The following is a 27,621-nucleotide window of genomic DNA, read 5'->3' as shown; positions in this document are numbered from 1 at the left end:
GCCTCCTTTTTTGAGTTTGATTTCTCAAACCACGGGCATTATTCCCATCTTGGGGCACAAAGTAAGGTAACTGGGCTTACAGGCCCATCTGTTTGCTGGCACCTGAAAATTGGGTGTTGAGCAATGAGGCAAACAAAGATTCATTGTCTGATCTGTACCAGAGAGTCATTTTCTAAGTGAGCCAAAGGAGGCCGAGGCTTTGGGAAGAGCCGGGAGTCCATGTGAATTGAAGAGAGAGGACTTTGCCTGTCCTGGTGGCCACAGTCTGTCTATCTAGTACTTCTCCCCCCCACCCCAATGTCAAAGCATGCTGAAATAAAAGTTATTAAAGATTCTGCACAAGTTTTTTCTTTCCCCTCAGTGGTTACCAGGGGTTACTGGTAGTGATTTTAAAGTTTAGGGCGCCTGGGTCGCTCAGTGGGTTAAGCCGCTGCCTTCGGCTCAGGTCATGATCTCAGGGTCCTGGGATCGAGTCCCGCATCGGGCTCTCTGCTCAGCAGGGAGCCTGCTTTCTCCTCTCTCTCTCTGCTTGCCTCTCTGCCTACTTGTGATCTCTCTCTGCCAAATAAATAAATAAAATCTTAAAAAAAAAAAAAAAAGTTTAACCCTGGAGGAAGAATGTGGCAAACAGCAGGTAGCCTCCTATACTTTGGAAATGGCCCCTCCGCAGCCGGGAGAGGGAAGGGGCCATCGTCCAACCCAGAACCAGCAAAGGAGAAAGGAAAGGAAGTGAGAACAGGGAAGGGGAACAGCAGCTTGGAGGGAACAGAGCCTGCTAATCAGGCTTGCAGGCAAATGGAACTAGGAGCGGGCGGTGGGGGGCGGGGCGGGGAGGATGCACATGTCTGGTGTGTCTGAACCTGAAAACAAAGGAGAAAGTTCACTGTGGTTTATACCCCCAACAGGTCAAGCTGTTTCCTTTCCTGAACATCTCCTGTCCTGAGTTAATCTTAAATGTTCATAGTTTGGGCCATCCCCTGAACACATATTAACATATACCTCATTTACCTTTCTCTCAGCCCATCCTAGAATGTTTCCAGGTTGTCACCCCATCTTCAAAATCAAGTCAGTGAGGGTTGCCCTTAAGTTACTTCTCCGAATCCATTCCAGGCAGCTGGCTACCTTCACTCCAGTTCCTTTGTTTACAAACATCATGGTAAGCATGTATCCTGTGCCTGTGATTCGCAGACATCTGGAAACAGGAGAGCCTGTGCTGGAAGGCTCCTCTCCATTGTTTTCCCTCCAGATTTTTATCAGCTTTCAGCGCACTGATTTTAATGGACAGTGTTCGGACTCTGGCCTCAGTTCACCTTCTTTGTCACGGCCAAAGCCATATCTCACGTGTCACTCTGACTTGCTGTTCACTGCAGCTGGCGTTCCACAGCCAGGGCCAGGTTTCTCAGCCGTGGTGAAGCGCCACTGGGGGTGGGGGTCCCTGTTTTGGCCACTAGTTGCAAGTAGTGGACTTCTGCCTTCATCTCTGTGAGGTCAGCACGGGCCGTGGGCTGCGCTTGCTCGGACTGTGACCGTCGGGCCCTCCCTGTCTCTTCTCTTTGGCGCTCACCCTGACTCTGGCCTTTCTTGTCCTAAACCTTGGTTCCTGATCCTTGTCCTGATGGCGTCCGTTCTTCCATTCTCTCCAAAGTCAGATTCAGCTGTCCAAATTACTTTTGTTAGTCTTCCCAGGACACTCCGCTCACCCTCTCACACCTGTTTTTCAACAAACCCTCAGGTAGCTCCCCTTCACCTACTAGATACTTTATCTATTTCTGGAAATTCGTCCTAAGAAAATAATCCAAAAAATGAAAAAAAAGCTGCAATGGACACACACTCATTCTAACATTATTATTATTATTTTTAATTTATTTGACAGGCAGAGATCACAAGTAGGCAGAGAGGCAGGCGGGGGAGGGGGAGCAGGCTCCCCGCTGAGCAGAGAGCCCAATGTGGGGCTCGATCCCAGGACCCTGGGATCATGACCTGAGCTGAAGGCAGAGGCTTTAACCCACTGAGCCACCCAGGCGCCCCCTAACATTATTTTTAATAGCGTGAACATGTAAACAAGAGAAATGTCAAAGAATATGGAAACGGTTCAGCAATGATAATAGATCTCCTCACTGGGATTATAAGTCACATTAACAATGATGGGTATGATGACAATTCAGCAACAGGAAAAATGCTTATGAAATAAGGGGACCTGACAGCTCACATTTATGGACGCCTACTGTATACCACCTCCTGCTAGGTGTTTTATTCATCTCCCACAAACAAGGAAATCAGCAGAGGGCTTGCATGACCCATCTGAGATAATATAGTTCGTAGTCCCGGTTTTCCAAAGCATGTTCTTTAGCTACCGTTTGGTAGCTATGTTATGACACAATTTCTTCGGTAGCTATGTTATGACACAATTTCTACGGTAGCTATGTTATGACACAATTTCTACGGTAGCTATGTTATGACACAATTTCTGTTTGGAGTGAGTACCCGGTAGGTCCACATCCTTCAAGGCTCTGCCCAAATTCTACCTTCCCCAGAGAGTTCATCCGTCTCAACCAACCCAACCTAATTCAGTCTTCTCTGAATTACTATAACACATTGCAACTTTGCTTGAGAAAACTCTGTCCACCTAGGCTGACTTACATCCATTTATTGGTTGTGCCTTTCTCTCCAAATAGACTGTAAGAGTTTGGAAAACCAGACCTGTGTCTTGTTAGCACCTTGTGTACCTCTGGTATAGGAGGGGAGAGACATAATAGGGGCTCCATGAATGTGTTGACAAGCCTATTTCTCTCTCCAGTGGTAGCTAAGCTAGCACGGGTCTGGCTGGTCATTGAAAGAGGCAGTGGGAGAGGCTCTGGCATGACATTGGCCGTATGCCCCCCAGAGCAGATCAGTGTCCTATGTCAAGGTCCTCTGCCAATTATCATCTCCACTCAAAGCAAGTGCCTTTGCCTTTGTTATATGCCAACTTTTAAAAAACTTCTTATTTTGAAAAATGTATTTACAGGGAGTTGCAAAGAAATGTACCGGGAGGGCTTGCCCACCCCTGTGTCCGCTTCTTGCATAACTGTCATTGAGTATCAATACCTGGAAACTGACATTGGTATAATGTCAGTTTCAGAGCTGGTTCAGATTTCATCATCAGTTATATATAACTTTAAAAATAATAATCCACCTTGGAAATTATCTTTTTCTACCTGGGCACATTTTCTTCATACTCTTGCCTGACATACTGACTCTCACTTAAAATCTTTATGCACATCACTGCTCTGAAGTCAGAGGGCCTCTCTTGCTCTGTTCCTGACTCTGTTCCTTGCTCCCTGTGTGGTCTTGGTCAAATTAGTTAACCTCTCTGAGCTCTGATTTTCTCATCCAGAAAGTGATAATACTAACCTCATGGAATCCTTGTTTTAAGTGTGACGTGATTAACCTAGGCACATGATATCCTAGACACGAAGGAAATGCCAGTGTGTCCTTTCTACCCTTTAGATACATGGAAAGTCCTTTTTCTCTCACGATTTAATGGAATCCTTCGCATTCAAATAGTGTTCTAATTTAGTTTCCTCTCAAAATTACTTTTCCATCCCATCTCATTACCTCCGCAGTCCTGCTCTGTGTATGTGGAACATTTAATTAATATGATTCTGATTATATGTTCCATCTTCCTGTCCAATATATTTTTATTTCTATTTTTGCCTCTCAGTAACTTAAGGTATCTGAAGACAGACCTCTGTGCTTTGATTTCTATCAAAGGGATGGTGTCATCTGTAAAATGAGGATGAATACATCAACCTCATAGATTTTTTGTAAAGATAAAACAGAAAAATGCAAATGAGACACTCAGCATAGCACCTGGTCCAGCCAGGGTTGAAGCATGGTAATAGCTGCTTGGGGATGCTTCTACCTGGAGCTTTGTCCTTGGGCATCCGAGAGGTGATACGGGTCTACCTGGATTTGGATTTAAATCCCTAAATTGTGGTTTTGTGCTTTATCTTTATCTAATCCACTTTATGTCACACTCCAAGTATAAAATAAAACCAAGAGACTCTCAGGGTCATTCTTGCTCTGAAATCCCATTTTATTCTGTCTTGCCTTCTCTCTCCTAAGCGGGCAAATAGATGTTAATAATCATTATTAGAGCAATATTAATGATGATAATAGCTAATAGTTTTGGAGTGCTTATTATATGCTAGGAAGGCTTCTCAGCACTTTCCTTGTGTAAACTCAGCCCGTCTTCACTGCAAACCTATGGAGTGGTTCTGTTATGCCCATTTTACTGATGAGGAGCCGAAGGCACAGAGGGCTTGAATACCTTGCCTAAGTGTGTGCAACTGGTGAGACCTGGAATTGGGGCTGTAATCTGGGCTGTCCGGCTCCTGAAAATAGGTGGGATAAATTTTCCCCACTATCAGTGGTTCTAAGAGACAAAGAATAGAGAAACATTCTGTTTATGTTTACTTATTTTTGTCTTCTCTTAGAGAGAGAGAGATGGAGAGAGTGGAATCGTCGGGGGGTGGGGAGAGGAATGGCAGAGGGAGAGAGAGAATCTTAAGCAGGCTCCTTGCCCAGCACATAGCCTGACATGGGGCTCAAACCCACAGCCCTGAGATCATGACCTGAGCCAAAATCCAAGTGTCTGACGCTCAACTAACTGAGCTATCCCCATGTGTCCCACATTCTGTTTATTTATTTATTTATTTATTTATTTATTTATTTATTTGACAGAGAGAGATCACAAGTAGGCAGAGAGGCAGGCAGAGAGAGAGGAGGAAGCAGGCTCCCTGCTGAGCAGAGAGCCTGATGCGGGACTCGATCCCAGGACCCTGAGATCATGACCTGAGCCAAAGGCAGCGGCTTAACCCACTGAGCCACCCAGGTGCCCCCACATTCTGTTTATTTTAATGAATTTCTTGCTTGAAGAGCAATACCAAAGCCCAGAGAAACTTAGTTAGTAAAGAATGGAAGCCTTGACATAAAATCAATTGGACCCATTTCTTTCTTATTTTTAAAAAATTCCCATCCTCAATTAAGGTGGCAATCAGATTAATCAAGATTGGCTGGAAAGCAGTGAGTGTGTTAGAAATGTGGGGGGCCCAAAAAGGTCAGGCTGCTGACAGGTACAGGCTTGTCAGACATTGTCTGGCCCAAACTGTCTCCCCAGGGACAATTCATTTGCTGTTTAATTCCACTCCCAATAAAATCCGCCTGGAAACTTGGATCCTGCCTCCTTCCTCAGGCTCATTTTCATCATTGTATCCTCTTGGTCCCTTTGTTCCCAAATCTTCCTGGACAGCGAGAGACAGGTGCCAGTCCCCACAGACACCCTCTCTAATGCACAAGTCCGGGAGCCACGGGTCACCATTTGATTTCCTGATGCCCAATAAAACCAACCCAGGCTTTCACTACACGATTTCTGGCTTTAATTACCAAGGGCAAATCTCCACATCATTCAGGATAATGAAAATTTAGAAACAACAGAGAGGAATGATTAAATAAATCAGAGTCTGGTCAAAAGGTTGAGTAGTGAGTAGCTATGAAAATGAGGTTCTGGAAAATATTTAGTGGGAAGGTAGATACAGTACAAAAAGAAGAAGAAAGGTTTTAACACTATACTGTTTGATACCAATTTTATGCTTGTATTTAAAAATATGCATAAACATTAATTTTGAAGGGGGGACAACAAACTTTATAGGAAATTGAAAAGGAAATGAACAGAGCAGGAATTACCTGTGAAAAATAAAAAGAACATACATTTGGGGCACCTGGGTTGCTCAGTCGTTAAGCGTCTGCCTTCAGTTGAGGTCATGATCCCTGGGTCCTGGGATTGGCCTGCATCGGACTCCCTGCTCGGCGGGAAGCCTCCTTCTCTCTCTCCCACTCCCCCTGCTTGTGTTCCCTCTCTCTCTGTGTCTCTCTCTCTGTCAAATAAATACATAAAATCTTTAAAAAAAGAAAGAAAGAAAGAAAGAAAGAAAGAAAGAAAGAAAGAAAGAAAGAAAGAAAGAACAAGCAATTGTATCTTTAAGAATTTTCATGGAGGGCACCTGGGTGGCTCAGCCTCTGCCTTCGACTGGGGTCATTGATCTCAGGGTCCTGGTATCAAGCTCTGCATTGGGCTCTCTGCTCAGCAGGGATCCTGATCCCCCTCTTTCTCAGCCTGCTTCTCTGCCTACTTGTGATCTCTCTGTCAAATAAATAAATAAAATCTTTAAAAGAAAAAAAAAAGAATTTTCATGAAACATGTTCTCTAACACAGGTGAACTGCTCTGAGAAAAGGCAGTAAGAAAATATTCTAATGTAGTGCTGCCTACTAGAACTTTCTGTGATGATGGAAAGGTTCCATTATCTCCGTGCTGTCTAATACAACATCTGGTAGCCACATGAATACTTACCATGATTTCACTAAAATTTTAATAGTTAATCACAGATAGTGTGATTATGTGATGTTTACATTCATTTTTATTTCTTGCTATTTTACAAATGTATACACATGAGCATGGATTCCTTTTAAAATCAGAAACAAGAGGGGCTCAGTGGGTTAAAGCCTCTGCCTTCGGCTCAGGTCGTGATCCCAGGGTCCTGGGATCGAGCCCCACATCGGGCTCTCTGCTCAACAGGGAGCCTGCTTCCCTTCCTCTCTCTGCCTGCCTCTCTGCCTACCTGTGATCTCTGTCTGTCAAATAAATAAATAAATAAATAATCTTTAAAAATAATTAAAAAAAATAAAATCAGAAGCAGGAAAGAAAGAGGTTTTTTTTTTTGCCCACTTTACTGATAAGTACCCCATCAGTAACCCATACAGCTACATGCTCAAAAAGATAGCATCTTTTTGGTTTTCTTCAATTTTCGCCATTGAAGAGCTGTTGATTTTTTCTTCTGTGGATTCACCTGCATTTACCAACTCTTTCCAGCCCTAGAGATCCAGCTCAGGTCTTGCCTCTTCCAGGAAGCCTTCCTGGACTCACTGAACTCCCAGAGATTTCTTCAGGCTTATGGACTCTTTGGTCTCATTGTGACATATCATCAACTTTAGATATGTATCGGTCCCAACTAGACAGTAGTTGTCATGGGACAGTAGTCCCATCAAGTTCCTTGATGGCAGAAACTATATATTTTAAACTTCCTCCTCTTCCCCACCCCACCCAGCAAGTACTGTGCAATGTGCTGGCTCAGTTAGCATCAGCTGGACCTGGCCAGGCCCCTCCAGAGGCACTTGAGTCTGACGCTCCTTGCTCTCCAAACCTTGTTCTGCTTCCTCCAATTCATCTAGAAGGGGTGTCGGTGCTATCACCCTGGGGCTAAATTTTATTGTAAATTGCTTAAATAGAATTAGTTGGCTTTGGTAAGGATAACCAAGTGTAAAGCTAAGAAAATAAATATGAACTATTTTGAGTAAAAAGGCATTGCTCTTGGTGAATGGGGATAACGCAGTTGATGTTTATAAGAAGGAAACTAAGGGCCAGGAGAGGAGGTGACTTCGCTGGGTCCCACGCTGATCAAAGGCATCACACGTCATACCCGCTTTCCTCCAGTCCTTCTGGGCTCAGGATACTGTACTGAGGTCAGAGGAAAGAGACCCAAGGAATTTACAGTTTATCTGGAGGAGGAAAATATGAGTCACTGAAATCACTTAGACTGAGCACGCGGGTAATAGGAGAGTGTGTAAGACAGTACAAGAATACAGCTGGAGAGCAGAAGGTAATGTCTAGCGCCGGGGCTGTTATTAACAGAGGTCTTTCAAGGAAGACCCGGCAGGTGCCAGAACCCACCCGATGTGATGATTTCAAGGCCCCAGTTCCAAGGTTCAGATTCTCCGGCCCCTTCACCATCTCCAGCTTCTGCACGGTCCTCGTCACCCAAACACCCCCTCATCAGCAGGTGCATGACTCCGTAACTAAGCGCCTCCCCATCGGCTCCTCTTCAGACCCCTCTCTCTTGTCACAGCTGGTGTGGTCTCTGGCAGCTGGGCTGGCAGTCCCAGGAGGAGAGCATGGGCGAGAGCCCCAACCCCCCACGGCGGGGAAAGGACATGAAGACAGACCACACCGCCACTACTGCCACCACCCCCAACCCCGCCGCCGCCACCTTGATGAGCCGCCCTGCGTTGAGCACTAAGTTGAAGGGATGACATTTAATGAGTTAGCCACACCGACCGCTTGACTGTGAAGCAAACTAAGGCAAACATAGATTCACCTCAAAACTACACATGGAATGACCTGAAGCAAGGAGACTGGGCAAGGGACATTTACAAGGACTGGCTATCAGGTGTCCAGCAGGCAATCTAGTACAGTGGCTATGGCCAAAGACAGCCCAGGATGAACCCGAGGAATGGCTGAGGATACGTTTTGGGGGAAGTTATGGGAGAGCCTCATGGCAGAAAGCTGCACGCTGTATTTCCCGAGGCAAGTGCTAAACCCCGCTGGTCCTGCTTTTTTATCTGTAAAGTGAGAATAACAGAACTTATCTTACTGGGTTGTTATGAGTATTATATTAAAATACTTGTCAAGTGCTTGGTTTAGTGCCAAGCATAGAGTGGGTATTTTCTTTAGATATTAAAGATCAACACATGAGATGCTGGGCAGTGAGGAGGGACAGGTAGGACCCCGAAGGAATGAACATTGTCACTCAGGGTATCTGATAGAAGATGTGCAATAGGGAATTTGGAGAAAGGGCCCTGGATGTTGGAAAGAATGACGAGTTCATGGAGTTGGCTATTTTCTGTTTGTTTACTTCAGATCACCCATCGCCCTGGTTAGTGGGTAGCTCCCTTCCAGGGGTCAGAGCAGTGGAGGAAACCATCAGATAGGCGAGCAAAGGAGAAACAGGCTGCAGAGTGTAAGAGGTGAAGATGCTGCCGGCAGGCAAGGCGAGAGGTCCAGAGTCCCCAGAGGCGGCCAGCAGCTGGGAGACCCGCGGCTACACGCCGGGGGCAGGGCCGGTGCTTCTCCCCCGGCCGCGCACCAGAAACATAGAGGAACACCTCAGGCCTCTCCTGAGACTCAAGGTTCTGATTCTGATGGGTGGTCAAGGCCGCAGCCACAGGTCACGCCAGGAGCTGGCAAGGCTGGGGGACCCATGTGCGGTGGGGGCAGGGCAGAAGGTGCCAGGTCCCCAGGCTACCCGCCAAAGCGCCCCCTCCCCACCTCACTCCTACCCACCTGGAGGGAGCTTGACTCCAGTGAGCTTGGCCTCAAGAGGCACAGAGGGTGGCCACCCCAAAAGATGGGCTGGAGTTAGCGATTCTCCAAGGGCGTGTTTCCCCAAGGCCCTCCTAGAGCTCTGTTCTTTTGTTGTTCCCTTACCGACCTTGACATTCGTGATTCCTTTTCGGCCCCGTCACACGCTCATTCTTCATTCAGCAAATACGTAGGACCATCGACCCTGCCCCAAGGGCTAGACCCTGGCCAGACTCTGGGATTCAGCCGGGACAAACAGGCTAGGTTCTTGCTCTCAAGGTCCTCACTGGCAAGTGGGGGAGCCAGAGTGTAGACATAATATGAAATGTGTCAAATGGTTAAAAAAAAAAAAAAGAAAAGGAAAAAAGTCTTGTGAAGAGGAGGAGGAGGAGGAGGTCAGGGATAGAAACTGAAGGAGAATGGGGGTCAAAGAAGTTCTCGCTGGTTAGGCGATATTTTGGGCAGAGACCTTAGCAGAAAAAAGTGGGGGAAGAATGTTCCAGATGGGGGAATATTAAGTGCGAGGGCCCCGAGGTGGGGTCGTGCAAGATGGCTTGTGCAGCTAGGGCAGAAAGAGCTGTAGGGAGATGGGAAGAGGGGCAGGGGGCCCCCTGAGACAGGTCTAACCACCCTTAGAGTTTCCAAGTTCAAGGAGGTCAGTGAACTCCTGTCATTGCCCACCATGAATCCCTACTGATGGGATTTGTCAGGAACCCATCCCGCTCCACGCTAGTGAAGTTGGGTGCATCACTTTCCCCTCGTTTTCTTAAAATAGGGATAGGAACGCCTGGGGGGCTTCGTCAGTTAAGTGCTGACTCTTGGTTTCAGCTCAGGTCATGATCTCAGGGTCGTGAGGTCGAGCCCCACGTGGGGCTCTGTGCTTAATGTGGGGTCTTTTTAAGATTCTCTCCCTTTTAGATGAAACCAGAGAGAGACAAACCATAAGAGACTCTTAATCATAAGAAACAAACTGAGGGTTGCTGGAGGGGAGGGGGATGGGAGGATGGGGTCACTGGGTGATGGACATTGGGGAGGGCGTGTGATGTAATGAGCACTGGGTATTGTATAAGACTGATGAGTCACAGACCTGTACCCCTGAAACAAATAATACATTATATGGTAATTTAAAAATTTTTTAAATCCCCCCCCACAAAAAAAGGATCTCTCCCTCTCTCTCTCCTTCTATCCCTTCTCTTGTGTGCACTTTCTCTCTCTAATAAATAAATAAATGAAATCTTTTTTAAAAACAGGTAAAAATATATTAGGCAAGGGGCACCCGGGTGGCTCAGTGGGTTTTAAAGCCTCTGCCTTCGGCTCAGGTCATGATCCCAGGGTCCTGGGATTGAGCTCCGCATCAGGCAATCTGCTCAACAGGGAGCCTGCTTCCCCCTCTCTCTCTCTCTGCCTGCTTGTGATCTCTGTCGGTCAAATAAATAAATAAAATCTTTAAAAAAATATATTAGGCAAGACAGGTCTAGTGACAGATCAGGATCCTTAATAAATTTACTTTTGCCATCGGGTGGGTGGATCTGTTAGACGCAATCCCTGGAGAGGAAGAGAGAGCCCTGGGGGAGAGAAATAAAATGGCTCAGAATTTAAAAGATACTTTTAGAGGCCGTGGCTGAGTTAAACTCCACCTACTTCTACAGACTCACATTAGGAATAAGTACAGCCAATAGCAGGATTAAATAAATATAAAACACTGTATTGCTGACTCTCTTGTAGCAGTGAACAGTTTTCAAATTCTTTTCAGCGTCTTCTGTTTTGGGGTTCTTTTTTTTTTCCTCCTGGCCCGGTTGTGGCTGCTTTGAATTCACCTTCTCCGGGTTGGAAGCTTTCTAGTGGTGCCGGTGGGTTCCTGTCCTGCCCTGAGCTGCTCTGGCGCCGGGAGGCCAGGGGGTCTGGACCAAGCCTTGCCAGACATCTCCCTTATCAGAGAAGAGACTTATCTTCTGCTTTCAGCTCTGATTACTGACCCGGGAAGTGCAGAGGGCTGCTCAAGGCTTTCTGCCCTCTGGCTGAGATTCGGAAAAAAAAATCTCTGTAGTTATATGCCTGCTTCCTTTCTAACTGGGAGCAGATACAATGGTAAATAATAGTGTTAGGCTGATTTTCCTCAGTGACCCATTCTCTCAAAAAAAAACGACAACTTTTTTCTGTTCTTCCTCTCTGCTCCAAAAGAACAAACCTATTAATTTTGCTTCTCTAGCTGATTTTCCTTAAAACTGGGTATGTAAAAGGTTAAAAAACAAACAGGAAACCCCAGAGTCCAACACAGCAGATCAGTGTACAGACACTTGTACACTGGTTTTCCTCTTATAAACACCCTACCCCTGCCCCATGCCTTCAAGATTCTACTCTTAGAGATTATTTTGTTTGAGTTTAGAGATTTTTTTTAAAAGAAGCATGTGCCCTCTGGAAGACTGTTTATCAGCTGGCTACTAGCATCTTGTGAATTAGATAATCAGATCACTGAGATAGGGAATTTTGATTTTTTAGCAGGGTGCTAATAAGGGGATGTCTCTAGGACCAAGGTAAGCAGCCTAAAGGTCCCAAATGCCTTAGTTGCAGGGCCTCACAGAACGGGAGAGGAATGAGGAAAAGGTGAAATGCCTCACAGAAAAGAAGTGGGAGGGGAAAACAGGAAGAAGATAGCAGAGGGAAAGGACAAGGCAGCCATCTTCAGGAGATCTGCCTTTTGCCCGCCCCCTGCCCATGTGCTCTGAGCTATCAGATCCTGTCTCACAGCACTGGTGGTTGGTCATGTCTGAGCCAATGAGCCTCAGAGCTCCAGCCTTGATCTCCCTGACAAGCCCTCAACCTCCTCCCTGACTGCCTGTTGGACAGTGCCGCCTGATGTCCCCAACCCCCTGTCTTCCCCCATTCAGCCGAGGGTGTCGCTGGTCCCCTGTCATTGTACTGGAAAGCCCACGGTCCTACCTGGAACCCCCCTCCCTTCCTCCCCACAGAACCATTGCCAATTCTCTCCTTCCTCTCCCATCCAGACGGCTTCCCTCACTTCAGGCACTTACCCCCGACCCGGGGTGATTCACTCACTTATCTCTGCCTTAAATCTCTGGGTCCAGTGTTGCACGCCACCCCCCGGCTGATCATCACCGTCACTCCCTGCTCATGAAGCTCCCAGAGCTCCCTGGTAACTTGGCAAAACCTAAATTGTCCGGCCTAGTGCTCGAAGCTGTCTTCAGTCTGGCTCAGTCTGGCCCAGCCTGGCGGCCCGGGTCCCGCCTTCAAGCGGGTTGAGGAAGAGAGAGGAGGCAGGGGGCCGAGCTACCGCTTAATTTGTGTCGTGGCCCCCGGCAAGGAGCCATCACCGTCTTCATTTTTTATGGGAGAAAACTCCGCTCTAGGTTAAGTAAGTTGTTCAAGGTCAAACAGTCAGCAATGGGAAGCGCTGGGATTTCAACCTAAGCCCGTCTGACCCCTGAGCTCAAAGGCGTCACCACTGTGCTCTGGGACCTCGCCCTCCCGGTGCGGCCAGGTGCCAGGCAGGGGCGGCACCTGGGAGCCTGGCGGGGATGTGGGGGTTCAGGTTCCCATCTCCGCGAGCTGAACAAGAATCTGCATTTTAGTTGATTCCCCAGATGTTCTCTGGTGCCCTTTACAGTTTGAAATTGTAGGGGATAAAAAAGTGTCCCTGGACCCTCTTAGGGCTGGGTCCCAAGATAAAACGGACGAAGATTAATGGGACAGACGCACAGGGATTTGAAGTTTTACAGGAACCTGAGGGCCTCCATGACAGAAGGAGACCCTAAGACGAGACCAGAGCAGAACGCTTTCCTACCTTTTAGGCAAAGACACAAGAAACTTGTGAAGAATTGACAAGACAAAGGGGTTTGGGCTGTGGGGTAGTGGATGGTGAAGAAGTAACTAGGAAGATACGCGTGAGCTTAATAAAGCTTGTTTGCCGGTTCCTCTGGTGCCTTCTCTGCATTTCTGCCTTTGCATTTACTGCTCCTTGATCGCCTTCAGTTCAAAATGACTTCTATGTCAAAAGGCATATTTTGGGGTGACATAACTCAATTCCCTTTAGGATGCACCGCCTGGGTGGTTCTTCTCTTTCTGTACAAGCTCGTGGCTTTCTCCGCTCCGTGACGGTGCCATCCCCGACCCTCCCTGGTATAGTAGTTAACGTCGTGGCCCCTGGATTTGGGGGGCTCAAATCCTGGTCTGCCGCTTATCGGCTATGCCACTCTGGGCAGGTAACTTTGCCTTTTGACGCCTCAGTCCACCCATCTGTGAAATGGCAAAACAACAGGACCACCCGGGGGGGGGTTGTTGCAAAGATTTAACACTTTTTTTTTAGCCCTGTGCCAGACACACGAGGAAGAAAGCACCCACTGTGTTTTTCAAGTGTGAATCCTACGCCACTTCTTGTCTCTTCTCTTCTGAGAAGCCCTGCCCTGACCATCAGCTCTCTGGGTGATCTCTTCCTTTCTGGAAATCTGTGGCACATTCTGGGACTACAGTCACAGCATTGTATCTTAGGGAAGATCTTTTCCTCTTATGGTCTTGATGAGGAAGCAGTCTCGAAGATAAAGGGGCAGAACCGGGACTTGAACTCAGAGTTCACAGCAACAGAACCAGGACTTGAACCCAGTCCTTTTCAGACTCAAAAGTTAGCACCATTTCCAGTGTCCTACGTTTATAGCCTTGTAAACCAAGGCATATGCTCTTAGAAAAAGAGTGTTAAACGCATTCCTCATGGTGATATTTGTAGTTATGAAAAAGGAGGAGATGTTGGTTTGAACAAATGTCAACAGATTCCCTTACCTTATGACTTACCAGAGGCTTTAATATGCTAATTTGTACTGTGAATCTGAAATCGGGGGATTTGGCATGCACAGTTTCCTGCACCGGTTTGCCCTTAGACCCTTTTCTGAGGGGTGCTTGTTAGCGTGTGGCAACTAGTGTTCCACGGAACACAGTTTGGGGAATGCAGTTCTGTTCTCCAGAGCCCCCCTTTCTCCCCATGGACTCCTCAGTTCATTGAAGTTCACCTTTGCTTCCGCCATGGTGATGCTGGCAGTTTGGGAGGAGCCAGCGGGAGACGAAAGCAGAGTTTATTGAAGAAACAGAGAGAGCAGATACAGACGGAACCTCTGGGAGACCTGGAGAAGAAAAGAGCAGGAGTCTGACTTTCTCTGGGGTCTGCGGGATTTTACTGAGGACAGTGGTCTGGTGCACCTGCCCTCGCAGGTGTCCAGGAACCAGTTAGAACAAAGACAAGGACCCAGTTGTTATTCCTTAGAGCAGGGGGCCTTGACAGGGGTCTGGAGTACGCAGATGGAAGCTTCCTCCGGTCATTCTCACCTGGTCCTTCCTTAGATGTTATCCATCCTAGAGAAATCCATTAGCTCCTTGTCTCTTATAAGGAGGACATATGCTATTTGCATCACAAGGCATGTTTAAAGTGGAGTGGGGGCGCAAGTCCTAGCAAGAATAGAAGCCCCAAAAGAAGCAAAGGGAAAAAAAAATTAGCTTTTTCTCTCACGGGGTCCCTTCTGTTTCCCTGTCTCAACACATGACCAGTGCTGTCCTGATGACTGACCTCCCGAGGGCCGGTCCTGGGGATTCTCTCCAGCGACACTTGCTTTGTCTCATCAGCAACTGGCTCTGCTCTGCGGGGGGAGCACCTAGCAGGTCACATTTGCACTGGGGTTCGCGAAAGCACTACGGTTTGGGGACCCTGGCTGCGGGGAGGGGTTGGAGCTGGAGGTCAAGGTACTGTGATTTGCAGGTGCCTCGAGCTGCCTCGGGCAAGCGGTACATGTTTTAGACCCACAGGTCAATGAGGTTTGATCCGAAGGAGCATGTCTTGTGTCTCCCTGCTCAGGCCTTCAGATGTGCACCGGCCTTGGATGCTGTCACTGCGCAAGCGGTCAGTGGGGAAAGCCCCACTACGATGTAGCAGCCAGCACAGAGCAGTGAGCAGCGAGGAAAGGACTTGGCTGCCCTGGGCCTGGGGAATGCGGGGGGTGCGGGGGGGACACTACCCTTGAGCCTTCTTGGGGAGCTACCAGGCCCCACCCTGCTTCAAGGGATTTGCTGCCACCAGCTCACTTAGACCTCACAACAGCCTTGTGCCCTGAGCCCAGGACACTCACAAACACAGTGTGGTTATTTGCTCAAGGTCACACATCTGGGAAGCAGCAGTGCTGGGATTTCACTAGAAACCATGCTGTGGGGTGTCTTGGTGGCTCAGTCGGTTAAGCTTCTGCCTTGGGCTCAGGTCATGATCTCTGGGTCCTGGGATCGAGTCCCGAGGCCGGCTCTGTATTCAGTGGGGAGCCTGCTTCTCCGTCTGCCCAGGCTCCTCTCCCCTCCCCCTGCTCCTGCACGTACATGCGCTCTCTCTCATTCTCTCTCTCCCTCAAATACACAAATAAAATCTTTTTTAAAAAAGAAAAAAAAAGGCGGGGGGAAGGCCTTGCTGTTGACCACTCTACCTCACAAGCCCTCAAGGGGTCTGAGGAGGTCGGAAAGGAAGAACAGACCAGGAAAAAGCCCCAGGACCTAAGTCAGGAAGGACCCTGAAAACAGTGTCAGCTTTGTTGATGAGGGGGTACCCACTCTCCTCTCTTGTTCTCTTACCGCTCCCTGTCTGGTTGGACAGTGCCCTGGGGCCTTGAATGCGACTGGTTCTCCCTGGGGCCATGCCCTGTGGCTCCTCATATGGGAGAGGCGTGTTCCAGGGAGAGGCCCGTGGGTTAGAGAAGGAGGCACTGGATAGAAGGGGCACGTGAGGCATACCCCCTTCTAGACACAAGAGATCAGGAGACCACAGGCTGCCTGGTTTTACTGGGAAGACACCGAGCCCATGTCCCTAGACCGAGGTACAGCCAGGCCTGCTCACTCTGGGAGGTGGCTCGTGTCCCCACTGGTAGCACCAAGAGCCCCCAGCCCCTTCGGTGTCCCTGCACAGAGCTTTCTGCCCTGAGTACCCAAAATGGGCTTGTGCTTCCTGACAAGTCTGGGTTTCTAACGAGCTTGGCCTCTGTCCCGTGCAGGCCCTGCCCCTTAGGCCTCTCAGACATGCTAGAGGAAGGGACAGGCACTGGGGCTGTGCAGTGCCAGCTTCTCTGTGATGCTCTGTCTTCACTCCCTTCAGACGCAAATGGCCGGTTCTCCTGGTCTGGAGACAGCGACAAAGGAGGCTGCCGGGAGAGCGGAGGGCATGTCCCGTGGGCATCTTGGGAAGAAGCTTGCGAACGGCTGCACTGGGCAGAGGGCAGGGTGGCCAAAGGGGAAGGATGGATGGATGGGCTTCGAGACCCGGGACAGAGAACACCACCCCTGGGAGCTGTTCCATCAGGAGAACTAGCCCTGGCTGGCGTCCAGGGCCCGAACACCCCCTCCCAGGCGTGGACAGAGAGGAGAGGAGGACACGTCAGGCCAACCCAATGAGACTGAGCGCAGAGGGCGCGACTGCAGCCGCCGACCAGGTCTGCGGCCCTCCGCAGGCCAGGGGGACGGCTGGGGGTGCGCAGCTGCCTGTGAGGCGGGCGAGGGGGGATGTGAGCCAGTTACCGGGTGGCCTGTCCTCCTGTGGCGTGCCCCCGGGCTTCTCCCAGATAGCACCCGTTCCCCTGTACCGGAGTCACCCCAAATCTCTGCTCCTTCCTCCTCCTGGCACAGCCGCCCGCTACCCCCTCCCAGTCAAAATTTCCAGAGAGCCGCTTTTCTCCGCAGCTGTAAAGCTCTTTGTGAGATTCAAGTAATTCCCACTAAAGTAATTCATTCTTTTCTGAATGGTCCATGGCCTTGATCCTTCCACGGTGCACTTGCATTCCAACTGGAGAGTTTGTGCAAGCAGAATTAAGCATTAATTGGGAGGATGAGGGAACAATTATTGTTGGGGGTTGGACTTTCTCAGGCCCTTCACTGCCCTCCCCTCGGCTCCTTCCCGAGGGGCCCATTCCCCGCACCGGGCAGGGAGAGGTGCGGCTGGAACGCGGAAGGAAAGATCCCTGGGGCCGGAGGAAGGTGGAGACAGCGCCGGGTCCCAGAGGGTTCTGTGTCCTTTGTCTAAAGACAGTTTATGGGGGGGCTTGCAAGAGTCAGATTTTTATTTTCCCAGGGTTTGGTCTATTATCGCTGATTTCCTAACACCATCATTTCACAGCACCCAAAGACACAGAAAGAGGCCATGTCAGGGAGCCTTCTCCATGCAGTAGATTCAGCTTTCTGGAAATGTACCACATTGTTCTCAGTCTCTCATTTTGCCACAGGCTGGTGGACACCTCGTGGGGTGGGGACGGGTGGGGGGGGGGCTCGCCCGGGGTGGGGCGGAGGCTGGCACAGGGGGCTGCCACAGGGGGGACTGGGATGGGGGGCTGACCCCCTAGGGCCCCACCCGACCCTGAAACACCACCGTCACCCTGCATTAAAGATGCATTTTCAAATGTTAATAATTAATGGTAATGTTAATTTATCAGCATTTCACCTAACGTTCTATAATGGAAATGGCCGCAGGGAACGGGAAGGTAGGGTAGCAGAGATTGAGGAGCAGAGAATAAAAGAAGTGGGGTGTCCCTGGGGGTGGGTGGGAGGAACGAGCACTCCTCAAGCTGTGCATCTTCTCAGGACACTGGGGAGGCTCTTGGGCTGCAGGAGGCAGGGTTATAGTCCTGCCCCCGTGTGTGTGTGTGTGTCGCGCGCGCGTGTGCGCGCCCCGTCCAGGGGTAGCACCTGACCTTTGGGTGAGCTCCCAGCCCTCAAAGTTCCCTTCCATGGCCCGGCTTCACGCTCACACACGCCGCCGGGCTTGACCCCCTAAGCGAAGGACGCAAGGCACAAAGGCAAAGGTGTAGCATGAGGCAAGTCATGGGAGTCGGCCACCCCAGGGCCCCCGGCACATGGCACGGGAGGGATGGGCTCTTTCTGCTTCCCGGCCTGGGTTTGATTCCTTACAAGACGCCTTGGCCTGGTTCCCAGGAGGCCACATTCATGGGTTTTTCTTCTTGCTCTTCTAGGTGTCTGTGGCTGCTGCGGCGCTCTACGCCCCAGGTACAAAAGGCTGGTTGACAACATCTTTCCTGAGGATCCCGAGGTGGGTCACTCCTCCGCCTGGCATCACCTCCCACCGTCTCACCCCGTCCAGGGCTGCGAGGGGAAGGCGGGTCTGCCGGGCCCCTCGCCCGTGAGCCTGCTCAGACTCTGGTCAGTGGGGAACAGCTGCCGGGGGTCTGCCCGCCACGGAGATTTGGATCTGTCTGCAGTCAGGATCTGCAGGGGGCTTGGGAAGCTGGTTTCGGCTTGGTTTAGGTCTTTACTGCACGGCTGAGACATCTTTCTCACTCGTGTCTCTCTGAGCAGTGGTTTCTAGAACTGCTCGCTCTCTTGATGGTGCTCTCCCTGCTGTGTCCTGTGAGCACTTCCCTTCTCGGGTTTTGGCTCAGGAGCTGGTGTCTTCTCTTTGGCTCCCTCTGGCACCCGCCCAGGGTCTGGCTGTGCGCACAGGGGAGGCCTGGCTTCCCGGCTTCCCGGCCGCTACTCTCCACTTGGGCTACATTATGGATTGTGTGGTTTCGGAAATGTCGTGATCTGATATTCTTGATTTGCTCTTTGGAAATCAATGACATCTTCTTGATGGACAGTTGAAGGGCCACGTTTCCAGCATCCTCTGGAGAATTCCCTAATTGCTACTGAACTGCCTTCTCTTCCTGTTCATGTCTTAGGGTTGGATTTCCAGCACATTTTAATTCTGAGTTGCTTTCAGTGAAGACTTATCATTCACACACACACACACACACACACACACACGTATACGTGCCTACACACATATACATATGTACATTTGTGTCTATATACGTACACATGTATCTGTATACATACAAAAATAATATGTACATTTATACAACTATTCTAATTTATAGCTGGCATACTCTGGGCTAAGTTGTGAGTTCCTGGGAGGCAGGAACCATGTTTTCATCATTTCTGTATCCCTGACCCCACATGGGAGGTTTGTCACATACATAATGGCACTGGGCAGAATGATAATTCAATCAACATATGATTTACCTTTAGACTTGAACCCTTCTAGCCATGGAATGGTCACGGTGAGACATGGGGTCTTGTCTTTTACAGGATGGCCTGGTGAAGACCAACATGGAGAAGCTGACTTTCTATGCCCTCTCAGCTCCAGAGAAGCTGGACCGAATTGGTGCCTATCTCTCCGAGAGGCTCATCCGTGATGTGGGTCGTCATCGATACGGGTAAGAGTGTAAGAAAGTGAGAGAGATGCTTTCAGAAGCATTGGACAAAACATGGGGTCCTTTTATGAAAATGATAGTAGACTTGGTCACCGAACAGACTGGAAAAACAGGGATTGGGCCTGAGGGATGTTTGCATGTTTTTTTCCAATGGCAGGTAAAATTTGATGCCATTGCCAAGATGTGGGAAGAAGGGGATGTCGGCTTCCTAGGAGCACCTCTGTGAGCATCCATTTTCCCCTTTTGTCTCTATCCAGAAGCCCTCACCCACACTCTAGGGTCTTGAAAAGTTGGTCTAGTCCTAAGTCTGCCATTATTCTCATCAAACCAAGCAACTTACAGTCTTAAAAAGCAGGGAAGGGGGGCTGTCCGATTCTTGATATTGGCTCAGGTCATGATCTCACAGTTGTGAGATCAAGCCTCACGTAGGGCTCCATGCTAGACATGGCACCTGCCTGGGATTCTCTCTCTCCCTCTCCCCCACCCACCCCCAATCTCTAATTTAAAACAAAAACAATAAATATTAAAAAAAAAAAAAAGGCAGGGAGGAGCCATCTACATTCTAGTGAGAAGGCAAGGTTGGGGTAATTTGTCCATTAAAAATACACTTAAATGAAATATTTATCAGTCTGAGGGGGAAGGACTTGCTATGTTTAGTAAAGAAAAGAAACCTTAAATGAAAATGACTGATCGATAGATTTAACTGTTTAAAAATTTAAATATTTTGATGTCAAAAAAGAAACCACCAAAATTTAAACGACAACCAAAAGAAGTGTTTTGAAAGAGTAAGACAAAGGATTCAAACTCATCTATTATTTGTATAAACCAATGATGGGGCTGGAGTGGGAAAACTGAGTCACTAAAAACTGAAACCAGGGCTCCAAGTAACCAACTCACAGAAAGAGGAAGGAGAAATAATAACGGTCAATAAATTTATAATCAAAGATGTGGCTTGAAGCACTAAGATACCACCTTCACTTAGCAAAAAAGTATTTCCAGTACTAACCAAGGAATGGCAACGTGAGGGTAGTTTCGTACTTTTCTAGAATAAGTGCAAATTGATTGAATCTTTTTAGACCATAATTTTTTTTAAAGATTTTATTTATTTATTTGACAGAGAGAGGGATCACAAGCAGGCAGAGGCAGGCAGAGAGAGGAGGGGAAGCAGGCTCCCTGCTGAGCAGGGAACCCATTGTGGGGCTCAATCCCAGGACCCTGAGATCATGACCTGAGCTGAAGGCAGAGGCTTAACCCACTGAGCCACCCAGGTGCCTCCTAGACCATCATTTTAAAATATAAGTCAAGTCTTCAAAAAACATGTATGCCCTTTGATCCGGTAAATTCTTTGTCTATTCTTCTATCCCAATCTTAAATATAAACTAGCTTTACACACAGAGATGTTCATTGTAGTGTTTTTTATAATAATGATATATTAGAAATTGATGTCCAATAAGAGGGAAAGGGTTTAGTGAATTATAATGTGTCTCACTTGGTGAAATATTATCTGTTCAATAGAAACGATGTTATAAACACGCTTTCCCCATAATAATGAAAATGCCTTAAGTAAATGAAAAACAGACTATGTCATTACAAATACAGTGTTTTACAATTAAGTTTAAAAATAAGCAACAAATACCAATGCCTAGAAAATAAAGTAAAAACAAATATGCTGTAAATACTACGAGGGCTCATTTTCTGAGCAGTGCGGTTGGGTTTTTGTGTGTGCAAAAGCTGAATGTAAGAAAACCTGAAGACATCCCTGGTGGCATTGCTGATGGCCTGGAGGGCAGGGTAAATCTAGCGCAATTGTTCTGAAGTCCCGGTTGCTTCTGTTCTCCGTACATCCATGCTCTGCTTTCCTCTGCTTCTTCCTTTCTCCTCCTGCAGACTCCAGATCATGGTAACATTAGCAATTCTCTCCCTGCATTCTTTCCTGTTCTGGTCCTTCCAAATGAGTACTAGCTATGACCTTCAGAACACGGACCTGGCTCCTTTAGAATAAAATATAGGCTCCCCAGCTTGACTTCTACAACCTGCCCCTAACTCACCAGGCTCCCCCAGCCATGCCCGCCACACCTGCCTTGCCTGCTCAGACCCACTCCAGCCACCGCCGGCTCTCTGAGCCTCATGCCTCTGAGGCAGTGCTCTCTCCCCTCAATCCCGATCATGGGCCCCCACCACAGTCCAACAGCCCAACCACCTGCCAAACTCCCTTCCTCCTGGCGAGGAAGCTGGAGTGAGCGCTGGTGTGAAAACATTTGCCTTGTGCTGACAAGGTGTATACCTCTAAGCTCTGCAGGACCCACCTGCGAATCCAGAATCAAGCTATCCCTAGGAGGGACAGCAAGACCAGAAACAGTACATTTCTATCATCGTTTTATAAAATAAAATTAGGTTACACGCTCAATAAAAAGGGCACAAATACACTCTACGTGCTGATTACGTAAATCACCCTGACATACGGTATAGCATGCTCAAGCAAGTAAAAATGACTTCGTCCTAGATTCAACCGAAAACTGATAGGCTAGCAGTAACATTAAACATTTAATCCTAATTTCATCTCCCCTATCTGCAGGGATGGTTCTCTCGATAAAAATGTCCCATAGCCAGCAGAGCCGATTAGAATCCTTCCACTGCCCTTAGAACTGCAATTCGAAATCGGTATCGTTCTGTTAAAAATAGTCGTGGCAGCCTCTCAGTGTTTAAAGCCTTGAAGGCCTCCCTGGAAGTTTCAATCGTAAACATTTGGAGAAGAGAAATCCGTTAGATTTATCTCCCATTCTCCTTCCCTGTCCGCCCCTTCTTGCCCAGCCCGGTGCTCTGTCCATCATTCTCGGCTTCTTGTCATTAGCACCTTCCCGATGGCAGCTTTGGAAGTGCAAATATTCGCCTACAGACGGTCTGAGGGCTGTGTCTCCCTGTGATCACGGAGGTGTCTGTATTTATGGTTTAACTACATGGACGCGAACCTCGGGGGTTGGCCTCAGGTGCAGAACCATCCTCTCTGGCCCCCCTGCCTCCCGGCCTTACCACCCCTCTCCTGTGGGTATGAACTCTGCCTTGATCTGCGTTCAGCATCAGGAATGATGACCAGATGTGGGCGGAGAGAGGCTAGGCTGTGAATTCTGAGGTAGAGCTCACTGACCTGAGCTGTGACGGACGGGCAGAGATGTGCAGAGCGGCAAAAAGTGAGATTTCCTCCTGGTTTTCTCTTTCTTTGTGCATGTTCCTTCCAGCCCTAGAAGGGCTGTTCTATGGCTAGGACAGCCCTAGAACCTGGAGAGGGGGTTCATGCTTCCCTCCCTCTGCTGAGGTCAGCCCCTGCATCTGAGTTCCTAAAACCCAGAAGTTTCTGTACTGGAGTGGGGCTGACCAAGTACATTCCAACTGCTTAGAATAAGAGGTTCTTTGTCAAGGCGACTGACCTTTGAGTGATTCTCGGGCAGTGACTGGCCTTGCTAAAGCTGTCCCCTCTCTCCTGCCTGCCAGTCTTCATCTCTGACTCTGCCTTTCCTCTCCAACCCCGCCCCCCGCCCCCCCTCTGTTCCCAGACTCTTTACACCTGCTCCTCCTTTCCTCGGGTTCAGGGCCTCTTGACCGAGCTCAGTGTGTTCAAACAGAACCGGCCGCCTCTTCTAGACTTCAGCAGGAGACATGTCTTGCCTCATCTGTGTATTTCCCTCAGTTGTTATGACTTACCTCCTGCCTTGGCCGTTGTCACTGAGTTCCTGTCATTATCACCTGTCAAGTGTCTTCTCCGGATTTCAGTTGCTGCCCATGAACCCAATTCTCTCCCAGGTTCCTTGGGGTCTGCCTTCCTCACCTGCTGGGGAGCCTTACCAGTACGTCCAGCACCCTTCGTTGTCACTTGCTGTCATCTGTACCCACTCTCGTCCCCCACCCCCCAGACCCTGTGGCGGGTTAGTCCTCACCAGCTCTGTCCGGCCTCATCCAGTTCCTAAGACTCAGGCCAGCTCAGTCTCCCAGACCCATCACTACACCGAATCCTTCCAGGACACTCTATTCTCCTTGACAGTGTGGACCCCACTACAAGACCTCCCGGGGAAGGTAGAGATTAGAGAGCTAATCTTTTGAGATACTTGGAAAAATTCAAGCTCATAATTACAACCTTTCCACCCTTCGTATCGGGGCTCGACATGGGGAACAAAGCAGAGCATGTTCAAAGAACTAGGCTTTAAACTTCTGGACTTTTCAGGTTCTCTTTCTACCATAATTTTCACTTCCCATCAGAGTTTCCACTCTGGATTAGTAGCCAATTGCTTGTTATTTTATTTTCTCATTCATTCAATCATGTTGTTAGCAAAGGACTATTTTTTCCTTCTTAGGGTTTTCTGGTAATTTTTTACAGGAAAAGGAAAAACAGTGATCTAAGCTCTGGAATCTGGGAAGCCTTCTAGTTTCTTCTCTTGCCAAACCCCACCCCGCCTCTTCCTTTCCCTCGTTTTAAGCTCTGTGAACTAAGGGTGAAGCCCTTCATACGTTAAGATGCTGGCGATGATTCCTGAGAGAAGAGAATTCTACCCTGGCTGGCCCCGTTTCCCACCTGCCGTGTTTGGTTGCCCAGATGGGGCCTGGTTTTTCTGCAAGGAAAGTGTGTCTCCTTTAGAAGGGCCCCAGCCAGGCCGTTTCCCCAAACATACATGACTCAGTCTACCTCACTGGCCAGCACAGCCGACCTGAAACACACGGGGACTGTCTGTGAGGCATCGCAGGTTTCCAGGACTGTGACAATGATGGCATCTGAAGAACAAGGCTGTCGTGAGCCAGGAATGGCCAGCACTGCGCCCCCCCCCCACGCCCCCCAGCAGGGACTGGGGGCTCCCGTTTGCTCCAGGAGCTCAGAGACCTAGGGCTGGCCTTCTATTTGAAAGACATTCTGTAGACAAGAGCATGACCTGTTCTGCTTGTAAACATGCCCAGTAATGACTATTTAATAGTGCTTAATAATATTAAGTAATAATTTAATAATTATTAAATTTAATAATAATATATATATATATATAATTATTAAATTATCAGTAAATTATCAGTTCACCAAACATTTTTTTGAAATGGGCAGGAAAATTTCAGGGTAGGGAAGCTGCTTTTCTTATAATTGCTCAGTACAAAGGTTAGCCCAAGAACACTTAAGAAATGGTATCTGATGTCTTTAAAAAAAAAGAAGAACATTAAGGAAACCGACACCATGATGGCTGTTACTTTATAGGTTTGGATTTGCAAGGCTGGCTCCTGTGTGAGGTGGTTTGGCCACACATTGAAACCAAACAGCTGCCCCAAGAGTTATCATGCAGCCTTGTGTTGTGGCCTCGGGGAAACCCCAGAAATCACCTTGTAGTCATACTTTTTAGCTAGTTCTTTGTATTTCACCAACTTGGTTTTTAAAAAAGAAGATAAGCAACTCGCTAATCAAAGTCTTTTTAAAATACTTGCCTAACATTCAAAGATGGGTATGACTGGGACCAAGGCATAAGGGAGAACAGATCTCTAAATTCATTCTTGATTCTATGTCTGGCATACGAGTCTGGCTCTCAAGTATGAGGCAGCTTTCACACTCTGGAAGCTCATGCTGACAGCTCTACCGTAATCTTTAAGACAGGTCTTGTGTTCCTTGCTTTCGACTTGGAGGCACTAACTTGATTCCTCCACACCTCTGTTAGGTTTAGGGTCCTCTGCCCACTTGACCTGTCCTGCATTTCTGTGTATCAGGAGGACTCTTCTAGTCCACGTGGTTTGAATTAACAAGTAGAAGGATCGACATCCCAGGCACGTGGGTCCACTCATGAGTTCGCGGAGTCTTGTGATGACCTCCCCGTCACAGGCTCCAAGCCCTTCCAGCTCTCCTCCTTCCTGCGAGGTCGGTCACCGATTTGCCTTGGACTGCTCAGGATTCACTTTTATTTGCACCACTGGGTCTCCGAAGTGCTCCTAGACCTGAGTATTAGGTATCTGGGTTCTTTGTGTAAAAATACAGTGGTTCCAGCATTTCGGGGCTTTGCAAGGGGTTTTGCTCTCTCTTGGGTGACTGTCCAGCCTCACAATGTTGGGCGGGGGGCGGGGGAGGGGGGAATCGTCTGGGAACTCCAGTGCTTGGGACTCCAGTGGTTGCCACTCCTCAGTCCCAGGAGGAAGGGAGGAGGGGAGTGGCCAAGACTGTCTTCTAAGCCAGTGATGCTGACATTGTTCACCTCGATTTCCCTCATTTTTTTTGTAATTAACATATAATGTATTATTAGCCCCAGGGGTGCAGGTCTATGAATCGCCAGGTTTACACACTTCACAGCACTCACCATAGCACATACCTTCCCCAATGTCCATAATCCAGCCACCCTCTCCCTACCCTCCTCTCCCCAGCAACCCTCAGTTTGTTTTGTGAAATTAAGAGTCTCTTGTGTCTTGTCTCTCTCTGATCCCATCTTGTTTCATTTTTTCCCTTCCTACCCACCAAGCCCCCTATGTTGCCTCTCAAATTCCTCATATCAGGAAGATCGTATAATTGTCTTTCTCTGATTTATTTATTTCGCTCAGCATAATACCCTCTAGTTCCATCCACGTCGTCGCAAATGCTTTCCCTCATTTTAATGGCAACATTTTCATCATGTGGCCTCAGCTAGCAGCAAGAGGGGCTGGGAACGGATCCTCGTGAGCCCCACAAGCTCTGCTAAAATTCCAAATTATGAGGGAAAAGGGGGGAAAGAGATTCCAGGGGCAATGTCTAGCGTTCTGCCTCAGAAACCTGACTCCCTAGAAAAAATTACAAAGATTTCAACTAGAATGATACTGGACAGATTTGCAGCAGCTTCTTCATTAGAAGGTGAACGATGACCTTTTCTAATGAAAGTCTACTCTGTTTTCTTTTTCTTTATTTTTATTTTTTTTTATTTTTAGAGAGAGAGTGGGGTGAGGGACAGAGGCAGAGGGAGAGAGAGAATCTTAAGCAGACTCCACACCCAGCATGGAGCCCAATGCACACAACCTCGATCTCACAACCCTGAGATCCTGAGCTAAGCAAAATCAAGAGTCAGATGATCAACCGGGGTGTCCCTCCTCAGTTTTCTGTCGTGTGCAGTGACTTATAAGTTGGGCATGTACCCTTCATGATGTAACTTAACCAGCCACACGCTCGTGTGGCCACTGTGGAACACACATCGGGTTTGGGCTCAGATGTGCCCTCCTAATTCTCAGGAGGAATTTGATTCATGGTATTTTTTTCTTAGGGTTCAAGAGAGGCGTTGAAGGGGATAGCCACCAGCCAGGATCATCAGGGGTTGTCCTGTGAAGGCTAGTTTGGGAAGGATTGGGTATTTTTAGCATGGAGAAGAGAAGAGCAAGAAAAATGGGATTGCTCTTTTCAAGTGGTTGAAGGGTGGGCAGGTAGAAATATGAAGCTTGAAATAGCTTGAAACATGAAGACGTTTTTATGTAGTTGTCAAGAAATAGGATGGGCTGACCTACCTAGTATGTTCATCATTGGGCGCTGCGCATTTCCGGTTTCGGAAGGTATTCAGGTTTTAGACTTTAGAAGGAATAAGAAGTTTGGGCCTCAGAATCATCTTTGTTAGGAAAAAATAATAATTTTGTTCCTGTGTATCCTATCCTCTGTGAGGTACAGATGCTCTCTAAGTAGGGAATGTGTCACCTAAATATGGTAATACCAGCAACCATATTGTGTGATGATCAGAGGACTTCTGAGGTCTTCAAATGCAGTATCTGCAGGTTTTATACTCTTTAACCTTCACAGTTGATGGGTCTTCAGGCCTATATCAGATTCTTCATAAACATTCTTCCTAAAGCTCTTCTCTCCTTTGGAACTCTGTGGAATGTCCTGCATGATTTTCGTGTAGCATTTCTTATCTTCCCTTTACAGGAGATATCTTGTCCATTGAACTCCAAGCTCCTCGAGTTGAAGGACTTCTTCCCCCTACGCCCTTGCACTAAGACAGAGTGTTTCCCCTGTGGGTGCCCAACAAGTACTTCTCGACTTCAGATCGAGTAATTCTTTGATCTCATTGGGTTTGGGTTCAGAATTTGCTCTTCTGAGCATCAGTTCTTTCTGCTTGTATCGACTTATGAGATGGTACACCTTGTCTGTCCTTACGTTCTTCATCTGTAGAATGAGCGGCTGGGAAGAGCTGGTCTCCAGGCTCCCTTCCAGGGCTGGTTCCTGCTGATTCTTGGGGCTGGGCTGCAGTGGG

The 27,621-nt window shown here is 48.2% G+C and overlaps 1 protein-coding gene across 3 annotated transcripts in view; it reads left to right on the top strand.

The window, feature by feature from the left end:
• The window catches only part of EFR3B (EFR3 homolog B), an 86,618-nt gene that overhangs the window by 20,057 nt on the left and 38,940 nt on the right, over positions 1 to 27,621 (top strand). For all 3 annotated transcript variants that reach the window (XM_032353136.1, XM_032353135.1, XM_032353134.1), the window contains exons 2-3: positions 18,170 to 18,246; positions 19,284 to 19,411. In XM_032353136.1, coding sequence (XP_032209027.1) covers positions 18,170 to 18,246; positions 19,284 to 19,411 — 205 coding nt within the window. The remainder of the gene's footprint in view (positions 1 to 18,169; positions 18,247 to 19,283; positions 19,412 to 27,621) is intronic.

Source organism: Mustela erminea, chromosome 7 (assembly GCF_009829155.1).
Source record: "Mustela erminea isolate mMusErm1 chromosome 7, mMusErm1.Pri, whole genome shotgun sequence".
Lineage (NCBI taxonomy): Eukaryota > Metazoa > Chordata > Mammalia > Carnivora > Mustelidae > Mustela > Mustela erminea.
Note: the sequence above shows the minus strand (reverse complement) of the source record. Positions and strands in the feature narration are given on the sequence as shown.